Here is a 13909-nt window from a genome sequence, read left to right as displayed (position 1 = left end):
CTAATGAAGCTTATAATATTTTCCAAAGACAGTTCTTATTTGTTTGTAATAAACATGCTCCTATTGAGACAAAATGTGTTAAACAGAAAAAAAAATAAATAAACCCTGGATAACACAATGTATCAGGCGTTCAATATCGACAAAGCACAAACTTTTTTCTAAAGTTATAAAATCAAAGTATGATAAAGATTGTTTGAATAAATATAAAAAATATAGAAATCAGTTAACAACCGTCTTAAGGAAAGCAAAGCAAATGCATTATGAACAAAAGTTTGAAGCAGACAAAAAAGATTCCAAGAAAACTTGGAGTCATATCAATGAACTTTTGAATAAAAATAGTGGCTCGAATCTGAATTCAAAAATTACCAAATTAGTTTTTAACCAAGAAAATGAACCTTCCGAAATTACTTCATCTGTTGATATAGCAAATTCACTCAACAATTATTTCTCTACTATTGGGAAAAATCTAGCTGAGAAAATTGAGGAGCCAAATGTTAATTACCGAGAGTTCATGGGTCCATACATTAGTCAAACATTTTTCTTCCTACCAATAACAAGTTCAGAAGTTAAAGAAATGTTATACACTTTTGATCAATCTAAAGCAAGTGGCTATGATGATATATCAGTTCGACTGTTGATATACGCTATGAATTCTCGCTACCCCTAATAGGAACAAAAATCTCATAATGCGCGAGACGAGATAATTTTTACTCCGTCGGGTCGTCATCACCACTTCCGGTTCAGAGTCATGCTCGCGCGAGGTTCACGGTACTTAGTTTCCAACCACGCTGAAATCGATGCCAATCAGCGTAATATGTACAGATTATAATACATTTCATTTTATTTGGTTAGTTTTAATTAAATTTGACTTCTTAATAAAAATAATAAAATATATTTTGTTGAAAAATAATTTTTTTCAATGTTCTAACTTGGTTATTAAAAATAAAAACAAAAAAGTAAATATCTAAAAATTTTCATTTAGCGACCAGCCTGACATCACGATCACATTCGACTAGACGCTTAACATATACACTACTGCATTCATTCCGTTCAATCTTTCGTCGACCACAAAATGGATAAAAAATCAGTTTCGGAACTTAAAAAAATCTTAACTGACAGAGGAATACTGTGCAATGGAAAGCGTCGGGCAGAATTAGTGACTTTAGCAGAAAAGGCCGTTAAACTGTATCGTGAAAGAGAAGGTTGTGATCACGAACTTTCCGAGCGAAAGCGACGTTGTGTTGTTGTGGATGACGGCACTGTTGATCTGAATGGCAAAGCAGTGCATTGGACTCGTGACTTAAAGACACTGCCATCCATCACTTGTGGTGACGTTTTCGCATACTTGACGGTGGAATGTGGGTGGTCATCACAAAGACTTAAGCAACATAAATCTGATGATGGCTACCGTATGTTTGTTGAAGTTGGAAGGATTGTTGACACCGATGATTTTGTGTACATTCGAGGTAAAGTCAAACCGGAGCAGCGACACACTGCTGAGCGATATGATACATGGCTCTTGTGTTGTAGTACTGGGGAAGTAAAGTCAGCTGGTTGTGGATGTATAGCAGCGTAAGTTGAACTTCTATTGATTCATGTCATTTCGCAAGCTTTCATTTCTCATAGTACTGTCAACGACAACGTTCTCCATGAATCATGGAGGGGAGTCTAGCGCTGGCAAACCTGTCTTTTTTAAGTTTTGCCACAAAAATCCTGGCATGCAAAAAACAAAAGACGGCAAATATTGCCGCCATTTTTTATAACATTTTTTTAGTGACTGACTGATGAGTAATGTGAACTTCAAAATTTTCTCATCCATCAAATCGAATTAGATATTTTATAAAAGAAAAATTAAAAGGCTTTTTGTTAGTAATGTCAATTTATAGACCTAAATGTTTTAAAAATCAAATTTGAGGAATGACATTTTGTATATGGTAGTTAATTTGTTGATGACCTTATCAATAAAAACTGAATAAAAAAATATGTATAGAATCTAGTTTTGAATATTTCACACATTTAATTTATTTATAATTTTTGTTCTACATTCCTACAGGGATGCAGGGTCATGCAAGCATGTTGCTGCTTTGCTTTTCGCAGTCGAGAATTTTTCATCCCGACATGTAGACAGAGGGACAGCAGTTGGCACTGATCAGCAATGTAAGTGGAACCAGCCTCGACGTGAATCTGTCCCAGTAAGAATAGCGGAGTTGGACTATCGTCACAACAAGGATAAACCACAAAAAGCATTCATGTACATCATTTAAACCAGTCTCGACGATTGACAGTGCAGCAATTTTGAAGATACGGGAGAAAATTGTGGCTTCGTGTACGACAAGTAGACATAATGCGATTGTGTTAACTTCGGTATTACCACCACCACCTAAGAACACGCCCCCATCAATCCCAGAGTTGTGTGCTCGATTCCAGTCATCAGATGAGGAAAGCATTGTTGAATTCATCAGTCAAGCAATTTCGGATGAACATCTGGACTACTTCAGCAGCCTCAATCAAGATGATGGAGAGTGGTTGGATGCACGAATTGGGCGCATCACTGCAAGCATTGCTTCTGACGTTCGCAGTTTGAAAGACACTTCAGAAGGGAAGACATTAATACAGCGAGTCATGGGTACTGCACCAAGGATCCGGACAAAAGCAATGGACTATGGTCATGCACATGAAAGTGTTGCTCGGCAGATGTATTCTAGTGAAATGGAAAAACACCACAAGGACTTTGATTGCAACACAACAGGGTTGCACCTCCTGCCAGAAGCACCATTTCTGGGAGCATCTCCAGATGGCATATCTACATGTGCATGCCATGCAAAGAGAGTTGTAGAAATCAAATGTACTCTGAAGCATAAGAATTTGTCTGTGAAAGAAATTCCAGCGATAGACCCTTCATATCATCTGGAATCTTCCAGTGGAGAAGTTCGATTGAAGACAACATCATCCTGGTACTTTCAGGCCCAACAACAGATGGGAGTTCTCGGCGTTGATAGGTGCGACTTTGTCATTTACACCAGAAAGGGCATCCATATCATTGACATTCCATTTGACCGTGTTCTGTGGGAATCACTGAAGGACAAAGCAACTCGTGTTTTCTGCAAGAGAATAGTGCCATTGCTCATGAAATGAACTTGCGTTGAAAGTAAAAACTCCATGATTGACATTCCTTATGACTGTGCTCTGCGAGAATCTATGAAGGTGAAACAGACTCGTGTTTTTTATGTTGCTGAGAAATGCATCCATCAAACTAAATGTGAAAGAATGTTTACCGTCATTTTTTATCTTTCATTTTACTAGACAGTATTTACTTTGTGCTCAAGGTTCCTGTCTGTTTACTGTGCTTGATTAATAATATGTTTGAATATCAATTAAATTATTTATCCACCAGTATTTTGTTACAGACTTACAGCTGTCATTTCCATTCATTGCATGAATATTTATAATAAAATAAAATTTTGGGTGATTATGTGAGTTCATGAAATGTTAATTTCAAATCCAAAACTATGTTATGTAAAATTTCTTTTTCTTTCATTTTCTTGTGGGGGGGGGCATCACTTGAGAGAAGTGTGATTGTGTGTGAGCAAGTCTTACAATGTATGTCAGTTTTGTTGGTGTGACTGCCGACTGCTAATGTCTATATAGTGTTTTATGAGAAGTGTGAGTGTGCATGTCTGCTAGTGATTGTGCATGTTTTAGTTAAATATACAAAACTAACTCCAGACTGACAATGTATTATTACCGATCATGTACCGATGATCACTTTGGAGTCTGTTTTGTTTGTGTGAGTGTAGCGATTGGCTGAAATCTATGTTTGGATGTTTACTGAGAAGCATGTTTATGTGTTGGTGTGCATGCCCTTGTTGGAATATGCAAAACCTACTCCAAACTGACACGATCTATTATTAACAGTGTTTTAGCATTGGTCAGTTTGAAGTCTGTTTTGTTTGTGTGATTGAAAGATTAGTTTGATATCCATGTGTGTGGGGGTGGGTATGTACAAATATAAACATTTCTTCCTCTCCCCTTCTGTCTCTCTCTCCTCTACCCAGCTCTCTTTCTCACTTCTTTTGTTTCCTTTTTTCTCCCCCCCCCCCTTCTTTTACCCTTCCTCTCTTTGTTTCTGTATCTTTTTTTCCATCCCCTTTACCTCACTTTTAAAGAAAAATATTCTTCCTCTCTTTTTCCCTATTTCCTCCTCTTAAAAATATATTCTTGCTCCCTTTCTTTAACTCTTTCTTTTTCCCCTCTTCTTTAATATCATTTTTTCTCCCCCTTTCTTTTACCCTTCCTCCCTTCGTTTTTTTTTTCTATTTAGTTTTTTCCCCTCCCCTTTACCTCTCTTAAAAAATATATTCTTCCTCCTCTCTTTTTCTCTCTTTCCTCTTTTTTTAAAAATCTTGCTCCCTTCATTTAACTCTTTCTTCTTCACTCCCCTTTTCTTTTGTTCCCCCCTGCCTTTTTACCCTTCCTCCCTTCATTTTTCTATATATCTTTCCCCCCACCCCTTTACCTCTCTTTTAAAAATATATTCTTCCTCCTCTTTAAAAAAAATCTTTCTTCCACACTCCCCTTTTCTTGTTTCTCCCCCACCCTTTCTTTTACCCTTCCATCATTTTTCTATATATCCTTTTCCCCCTCCCCTTTACCTCTTTTAAAAAAAATATTCTTCCTCTTTAAAAAGAAATCTTGCTCCCTTCATTTAACTCTTTCTTCCTCACTCCCCTTTTCTTTTGTTTCCCCTCCCCCAGCCCTTTCTTTTACCCTTCCTCCCTTCATTTATTTATTTCTATCTTGCTTCTTTTCCCTCCCCTTGACCTTTTTTTTAAATATATTTTGTTCTTCTCTACTTCCCCTTCTTAAAATTTTTGCTCCCTTCATTTAACATTTTCTTTCTCACTCCCCTCTTCTTTTTTTTCATTCCCATTTTCTTTTACCCTTCTTCCCTTCATTTTTATCTGTATATCTTCCTTTCTCCCTCCCATCTCCTTTACTCTCCTTCTTCCCCCTCACCTGCTTTTCTATATCTTTCTCTTCCCCTCCCATTTCTTTTCTTTCATCACCTTGTTTTCTTCTCTCCCATTTTACCACTCTCGATCTCCCTTCTCTATTTTCCTTTCCCTTGCTCTCTTCTTTCTCCTTTTTGTATAAGTAAGTTTTACAATGGGGCATTAACACATTCAAGTCAAATTCAATCCAATGATACACTCAATTTGTTCATTCTTTCAAGCAAAATAAGAGTAACAAATAAGATAACAAGAGTATTGCTCATTGTATATACATAATTATATATTTAAGGCTCAACAATATGCAGCATGGCAACTTTTGGCTCTCAATAGTATGACAATAAGTTCATTATTATTCTATATCATTAAACAACACAATGATGTAGGGTTGGTAAAAAAATAGAGCAAAGGCATTAGGCAAGTAAAATATGTACTATATAACACTGGTTGTTTAACAAGTTCAATAAGTCAATGCACATTAAAACATGTCTATTGAGCATGCCATGTATGACAAACTAGTAAAACTCAAGCAGACATGAATTTTATCAAATGTGTACTGAATCCCCCACATACAAGGATATTTGCTCTAAATAAATTCTATAAGAGTAGCATAATTTGTAGGTATATTGTGTGCATCCATCTCACTGAAGCATGGACGAGTACTGTTCTGGTATATCCTAGCAGTCTGGAATTCCCTTCCTTGGAGACGAATGAAGACGTTTCAATTGTTTCTTGCGTTTTGATTTTCCAGATTTGGGGTCTCCATGACTGTAAAATAGGGGGCCTTTCAAATTGCAAATTGCAGCGACAACCTGAACTAACATTGAAGACATATCCTTGAGAGAGTGCGGTATTTGGTGTTTCAAAATACGAAAGGTTTTGATGCGTTGAATCGCTCGCTCAACATGGATACGTAGTCTCGCAATGAGTCTGGTCCTATTGATTTCTTCGACGTTCAGACGTTTTCCCTTTCCTGAGGTCCATTTTCTAGTAAAGGGCGGTGCTACCAAGGTTGAACCGACGTGCAAGAGCAGGTCTTCAATATGAAATCCTCTGTCTGCCATAACCTGATCCCCTTCTAGTTTTTCAAGTAAACCAGAGTTCTGTGTCAAAAATTTATCCGAGACATTTCCACCCCAAAAATCACTCACAAAAGTGAATGCTCCATTGGGATTAATACCCACAAGGCACTTGTAGGTATTATGACTTTTGTATTGAGAGTATGTGCGATATTGCTCCTTCTTATTTGCTGGTCTATCAATGAAGAATTCGGTGCAGTCTATAACAACTCGCGTTCTTGGAAAATACTTCTTGAAGTCAAATGGCATCCTACTCCTCACTTGTAGCTGAGATGGCCAAATAAGCAGAGCTGGAACTAGGGCCTGATGTAAGTATGCGATCCAAGTTATTGTTGTTTTGGTGACACAAGTAGCACTCACGCTGAAAAGGTCGGCAAGTAACAGGAGCGGCAGGTTTAGTCTGATGCGCATTATTGTCATGACAAATTCAAAGAAAGGATCCAGATGGCGTTGTTGACCTGGTTTCTTGTAACCTTTCTTCTCGTACTGCTTTTCTTTCATGCTTTCTGGTCCAGTCCAGTATTTCATTCTTGAAACTCCATCACTGATGCTATCCCAGACACCTGGATAGTAGAACGAAGAAAATACAGGGAAAAAAAGAAATATTAAGATTATGGAAAAAAATACAATTCAGTCATATATATTTGGCTTGAAGAGGTAACAGAAGTGAGCAGTCATAAATTACTTAAAGAGACAAAGAGAACAACAGCTAAGAAAAATAGTATCAAGCTGAGGAAAAAAGTTAGTAATCCCACATACGGTTACAATGTTTGGATAAGCTTTTTAAGAGCCTAAAAACATGATTTTTAAAAGATATTTGAACTGTTTTATTTTTTTTCCAATAGTAAAAAATAAATATGTGACTCACCATTCAACAGGGTTCTTGATTCAAGCCCAGTATAAAAGTTGACCCGCTCATCACTGTCGAGAACGCAGTCAACAGTATCTTCTGCTCTGCTCTTGGACTTCCTCGTTGATGCTTTTACAAGAGAAGCAATATCTTCACACGTCATATCAGTTTGAGTTTGTATTTCCTGCACCATTGGTTTCATCTCCACCGAAGACAAATAGTCATGTTGATCGGAATGACACAAGTTTTCGGGAAGAGCATCCATATCTGTGAAAAACAAAACGAGAGAGAAAGAGAATCGGATTATTAAACAGATTATCAATGAAAAATAACAAGTAACATTCATAAAAAAAATATTTCCCTACAATGAGCTTTTAAAAAAATTTATCAGCATTAGAGACAGTGTCAAAGTCATAGACAAATTAAGGGCTGGCACTTCAGTTAAGGCTCCAGATCGATGGCAAAAAATAGACATTTTCATCGCCAGGCATGGGCTTGGAATTTAGCCAGAATTTTGTTACGTCCAACATGGCCATGATGTCCAAGAAAAGACTTTGAAGGTTTGGCCTTCTTTGATCTTGACTCCACCTCAACTTCACTTCCAACAGTACCGATGACATTGTCATCTGTAGTTAGTGCAGGGTGATGCAGGGTCCCAGAAAAGACTCGGCGAGAGCTGGCTGCTTCAACCGGGGAACTGGTGGGGTTGATATCAGAGTCGGTCTGTTGCCGCTTACGTCGAGCTGAAACTTCCCTGGCGGTGTCCATCTTTTCAATAGCTGTGGTGGGGCGTTCTTCTCCAATGAGACCGAAATTGTTCCAAAAAAAGTATCTGGGATAGCCTTTAGCATGACCATCTGGAGTAATCTGGTCTCTCTCAAAATGTCTCGAACAAAGTCGCGATTTCTTCGTCAGATTCACTTTGTCCTTGCGGCGAATCAACCGCAGCCATATCGCTCGTGTGCTGGCATCGGTAGGAAATTTCACCCAGGTCACGTCCTTCATCCATCCCCATTTGTCAGGGTTCTTTCGCTTCGAATCATGAGACCAGCACTGTGCAGCCTCACAAAAGAAGACTATCGTAACTGATAATCAACAGACGTAATAATACTAATAAACAATCCACAAAATGTTCAAATAAACATCAAAATATTTGCAACGGCAGGAGAGTGTAGCTAAGTAGCGAGTTCAAGCAGACGATATATGCATATGATATGTGCGACGATCGGCGTGCATGTGCTGCGCGGCTTCCGAACAGGAAGTTGTAATACCGAAAAGCTATCCCATAATGCAACGCGCGTTACAGGGATTTTTCCCGGATCTCGGCGTAAGCGCTATTTGGGGTAGCGAGAATTGTATTTGCAAACCTCTTTCGCATATATTCAATCTATCATTTACCACAGGCATTTTTCCAGATAAATTAAAAGTTGCAAGAGTTGTACCAGTTTTCAAAAAGGAAAATAAAGAATTACGTGGAAATTATAGACCAATATCAATTTTACCCGCGATTAGCAAAATATTTGAAAAACTAGTGAATGCCGATTGATGAAATTCATAGAAAATAATGAAATATTGTATAAACACCAATATGGTTTTAGAAATGGATACAGTACGAAACTTTCGCTGATAAATCTTATTAATCAAATTACAAGATATACTGATGAAGGAAAGGTGACAGTAGGAATATTCATCGATTTTGCTAAAGCTTTTGATACGATTAATCATTCTATTCTCATTAAGAAACTAGAACACTATGGCATTTGTGGTATGGCAGTAGAATGGTTTAATGATTATTTACGAAACAGAAAGCAATTTGTTAATTATGATGGTGTAAATTCCAAATACAGGTCGGTTTCATGCGGTATTCCACAAGGATCAGTTTTGGGTCCAACTTTGTTCTAGTTGTATATAAATGATTTGGCAAACTCATCAAATTATTTCAATTTCCGACTTTTTGCGGATGACTCAAATTTATTTCACACTTTCAATTGTGATGAACACATTGATTTATCAGAAATTAGTCTCAATTTAAACAATATAATATCATGGTGCAATGCCAACAAATTGACAATCAATGTTACGAAAACTAAATATATGTTGTTTAAAAATAGATGAAAAAATATTTTGATATCAGGACAATCGTCACTGAAAGCAACTTTATTAGAGGGTGTTGAATCAACATTATTTCTTGGTATATGTATCGACAAAAACCTTACATGGAAGAAACAGGTTGACATTGTCTGCAATGTGCTAAGCAAAAAAATGGGAATACTTTATAGATTGAGGAATTATGTAACAAAGAGAATCTTAGTTATGTTATATAACTCATTTATTTTACCACATATAACGTATGGTCTGGAAGTATGGGGTGGGATGTGCAAAACAACCCTGAACCCTATATTATTACTACAAAAACGAATAGCTAGAATAATGACGTTCAACCATCATACTTACCACTCTGCTCCTTTATTTTATGATCTAAATATTCTCGATATTTTCAAACACTACCAATATTTGATAGGAGTATTTATGCACGATTTAATTAATAATCGGTTGCCACATAGTTTTATTGATTATTTTTCATTTATAGATCATCCTTACAATACAAGAAATAGAGAAAAGCGAAATGTTAATCTTGAGAAAAATAATACAAATTTGGGAAAACAATCAATTTTATTTTCTGGTCCTACTTTATGGAATCTCCTGCCAAGTACTATTAGAAACACCCCCAGTCGTAAGACATTTAGCAAATCGTTAAAATTAATGCTACTGGAAGATTATAATTAATTTGATATGGTAAAATACTACCTGAAAACAAATGATTCTATGTAAAGAATTTGTGAATAATTAAGACGTTTTTTTTCTTGTAAATAGTGTAAATATGTTCACTGAAAATGATCGAAACTTTCTGCAACATTAATAAGTAGAATTAGTATTGAATTAGTTGTACAATATTGAGATTTAGTTAAATTTATTGTTTAAACTATGATAATGACATTATTTGGGGTTAACCTCGATTAGCATCTTGCTATTATGTTAGCTCCAATTACCAAATCTTTTGTTTATATGTGATGTACTATTCCTTGTAATTGTACCTGACAGTAATATTTGGTAATAAATTCAATTCAATTTATTAAAGATAAGTTGAATAAATAAGTTAGTGGTTGTACCATTTCATTTTTAGTCTTCATCAAAAGAAAATTTGTAATATTATCATAGCCAGAGCTGTTCTTAGTTTTCTAATCTTTAACAATGATAATAATGATAACTAATGATACATGTACATGTAGTTAGTGGTTGTACTATTTCATTTATAGTCTTCTTCAAAAGAAATTTATAATATTATCATAGCCAGAGCTTTTCTTAGTTTTGAAATATTTAACAATGATAATAATTTTACAAGAAGTAATGGGAGTAACAACTATAGATTGATTTTTGTGTTCTTTTAAAAATGATCGAAAATCAACATCGGAATTTGGAATGTCGCGGGCAAGATTTGGGCTGTTACAATTTGTTAATGAAATAATCATTAAATGTTTCAGCAATCAACATTGCATTTCTATTTTCGGAGCTGTTGATCATAATTGTAGGAATAGATGATGATTTTTTTTTATTAAGACCATTGTTTATCACCTTCCACGTACTTGAGACATCATATTTACTTTGATCTGATATAATTTTTTTGTGCTTATAAAAAAGGCAATTTTGCCGGTTAATACAATGAAGAAGAGACTTAGTGATCCAGGGAGATCTCGGTTTTGAACCAGTTGTTTCTCCAGAATTTACTTTTGCAATTAACTTTTATGTGGTATGTGTTATGGTATGTCTAATATTTTGGAAAATCATGTTTTAATTACAGTGAAGGATATCTTTTCAGTCTCTTGATTTTAATTTTGTAACCTAAGCAATGATAAAAGTATCAAAGTGTATTGATATTTTGATTATTGATAATAAATTAAATAAATATTACATAATAAATCAGGAGTTGCTTAATGTCAGCAAATGAAATTGATGATATATTTGTTAATGACCCAATGACATTTGCCTTCCCTAACTTATTTGTAGCATTTTATATGTGACTTGTGATTTCTATTTGTCCTAACTTCTATTCATAGTTTTGGCCGCATCCATTCCTTTATTACCCTGGCTGACCAAGTTATTTATAGATAGTGGCTGGCTGGAATCCTCAGTAGAAGTACTCAAAGCATCTCATGGTAAGTGAATTGCATTTTGGTTCATTTCTTATTTGCAATAGTAATGTAGTTGTTTGAATGGTAACATTTTTTAAATAGATAATTTATGTTGGGATTTAATTTTTCCAATTTGAAAACAATGCTTTAATAAACCCTTCTCAAACACATACTGACTTTTTATTCTCAAGACTTGCGCATCTTTTGAGACCAAATTTGCGATGCTCGGATACGCGGTTGCAAAATTACGCAATATTTTGTAATAATAATAATGATATAGGATTTGTATAGCGCACGTATCCACCTTGCTAGGCGTTCATATATTACCCCCGCTAAGCTAGTCTACCGATTCTGGTGCGCACAGGTTTTTGAGGAATTCCTGCCAGTACCCATTTACCTCACCTGGGTCGAGTGCAGCACAATGTGGATAAATTTCTTGCTGAAGGAAAACATGCCATGGCTACGATTCGAACATACGACCCTCTGTTTGAAAGGCGAGAGTCAGAACCACTAGACCACGACGCACCCATAAGTAAGTGCATGTCGGTCCCAAAATTGCTCAAAAAAGTGAATTGCTCAACAAAGTCAATGCGAAATGTGTTTTTCAACCAAAAATTATAAATGTATAATTATTTTTACTTTGTTGGTTTACATGGATTTATTTTATGTTATTCATGATCGCAAAAGGATCCCAACAAGGTTCATCGACAAGGTTTTAAAAAATAAGGACATAAGAATGAAAAATCAATAAGATACATAGGCAATAAATTATTTTTCAGCAATATTTTTGTAGATTTTCGTTAGAAATGTAAAAATCTATATGTTCACCAAAAATTAGCATTTTACTTACTATATTCATAGAGTTAAAGGCAAAAACATACACAGAAAACAAAAATTAGGGTAAATTTCATATGCTTATTTGCATAATTAGTTAATAAAAAATATAAGCAATTAATTTTTTGAAAATTTTTCTACCGGTATACAGTCTTGCAGTTTACATCCGTCTCTACGCGCGTGCAAGTTTTTGCTGCGATTGCGCAATCAATGGCAGAGATCTGGGGGGGGAGGTAGGTCAAATGTTGGTCTGAAAAAGCCCAGGTGAAATAGGGTTAAGAAGTTTGATTCTTTGTTTCTTTGTTTAGTTGATCATCTTGATGAAGAGATGAAAGGACCTTACAGTACACTGTTTACAGCTATTATTAAGAGTGATGGTACAGTGTACAAGAAGTTTGTTGACCTGGGAGGTGAAACCATTGCAAGGTAAGTTCAATAACAATTGAAAATCTGAAAAAAATTAATGGGGAAAGCAAAATAAAGTTGAAATAAAAGAAACCATAATAATAATTTTAAAAAGTGATAAAGAAAAAAAAAATAGGAAAAACCTATAAATACTCATGATACTTGCTACATTGCAAGTATTAATATTATTAATCAAGAATTTAATGATTTATTATATTGCCTGTTGCTATATTTCTTTATGTAGAAAGCATGGAATGGATGAATTGCAAGCAGCCCTGACAACATGTGCAAGGTAGTAAGACTGGTGTATCTACACATCTCATTGTTCTTCTGTTGCATCTCACTCTGAGGATTTGAGGGGTTGATTTGGCAGATCACACTTAATTGTGATGTAGAAAACAGGAGCTTCATTTAGGCATGTTTGAAGAGATTGTTTGATGGTATTCACAAATTCATCTATGAGGTCAAAGAATGTATTGTGAGGTCACAAACCATTCTATGATGTCACAGACTTCATTCTGACATTACTCTTTAGAGGATCAGGTGATGCACAGAGAAAACAAACATTTGTCTTCTTTTTCTTGTTGATTGTAGGGAATATTGTTTTCCAAGAAGTAAAACATCCATAGTAGCTGCATTCCCTGTGGAACAGACAAAAATTGAGTGTTGATTCTCATATATTTTTGCCTGAATACATGTAATAGTGAAAAATATGTTAGAAATCCTTAACTATTAGACTGCTATAGGCTTAACCCTATTTAGGCCGGGGGGGGGGGGGATGGGATGAGTCGTGCGATATTTTCGCTGAGCAAAATTTTTGACCATGCTACTCATTGACTTTTTACTTCCAAGTCTTGCGCAGCTTTTGAGACCAATTTTGCATCACCTGGGTATCCGGTTCCGAAATTACGCAACTTTATGTTAGTGCATGTCACACCAAAAATTGCTCAAAAATGTGATTTCGTGTACAAAGTCAATGTAAATTGTGTTTTCAACCAAAATCATAAATGTATGATTAGTTTCAGTTTTGTTGTTCCAAATGTATTTATTTCATGCTGTTTATGATCTTAGAAGAGTCCCCTACAAATTTCATTGAAAAACAATGAAAAACAAAGGGTAAAAAAACAGAGAAATACATAAGAAATTGCAAAAAACAATATGATAGATAAGAAATTGATCTGATGTCACAATCTTTTTCATGTAAACTTGTTAAGAATACCACAAAGAGTTTCTATGCCAAAAATTAAAACATTTAGAGCTTTATTAATGGAGTTACACTCACAATTTACACAAGCACAAGAAACTAAGGTGTGCCATTGGTTGTGGTTTTAATCTCATCCATAATTGTAACACGTAACAAGTATAATCACCAACATAATTCCCTTACCAGTATGGGAATAGGCTTAATATTCTTGGCGGTTCAAACATAAATAAGTTGGTTGTTATGAGACGATATACTAACATAATTTGAATACATATTAGTACGATTCTTAAATCTGAAAATCACCATCCTAAGTTCAATGTTATAACTTTATATAATGG

General features: G+C 35.3%; 3 protein-coding genes and 1 long non-coding RNA gene across 4 annotated transcripts; 3 read left to right on the top strand and 1 right to left on the bottom strand.

Annotated features, from left to right (window-relative positions):
• The first annotated feature begins 912 nt into the window (after positions 1–912).
• On the top strand, positions 913–2264 carry LOC121415162. The gene is made up of 2 exons (XM_041608305.1): positions 913–1572; positions 2054–2264. The coding sequence occupies exons 1-2, from the start codon at positions 1073–1075 to the stop codon at positions 2262–2264; spliced, it is 711 nt and encodes a 236-aa protein (XP_041464239.1). The 5' UTR covers positions 913–1072.
• On the top strand, positions 2260–4227 carry LOC121415167. Its single transcript, XM_041608316.1, has one exon. It carries the CDS (start codon positions 2623–2625, stop codon positions 3133–3135), a length of 513 nt encoding a protein of 170 aa, XP_041464250.1. The 5' UTR covers positions 2260–2622; the 3' UTR covers positions 3136–4227.
• A 1046-nt stretch (positions 4228–5273) lies between these two features.
• Positions 5274–9978, bottom strand: LOC121430739. The gene is made up of 3 exons (XM_041628112.1): positions 7422–9978; positions 6957–7299; positions 5274–6651 (listed from the first exon to the last, which is right to left on the bottom strand). Exons 1-3 carry the CDS (start codon positions 7941–7943, stop codon positions 5687–5689), a joined length of 1830 nt encoding a protein of 609 aa, XP_041484046.1. The 5' UTR covers positions 7944–9978; the 3' UTR covers positions 5274–5686.
• A 52-nt stretch (positions 9979–10030) lies between these two features.
• LOC121415156 lies at positions 10031–13480 on the top strand. Its single transcript, XR_005969961.1, has 3 exons — positions 10031–11152; positions 12271–12388; positions 12612–13480. It is a non-coding gene; the product is annotated as an uncharacterized LOC121415156 (long non-coding RNA).
• Positions 13481–13909: the final 429 nt, after the last annotated feature.

The sequence above is a fragment of the Lytechinus variegatus genome, chromosome 1 (assembly GCF_018143015.1).
Source record: "Lytechinus variegatus isolate NC3 chromosome 1, Lvar_3.0, whole genome shotgun sequence".
NCBI lineage: Eukaryota > Metazoa > Echinodermata > Echinoidea > Temnopleuroida > Toxopneustidae > Lytechinus > Lytechinus variegatus.
This window is presented reverse-complemented; position numbering and strand designations above follow the sequence as displayed.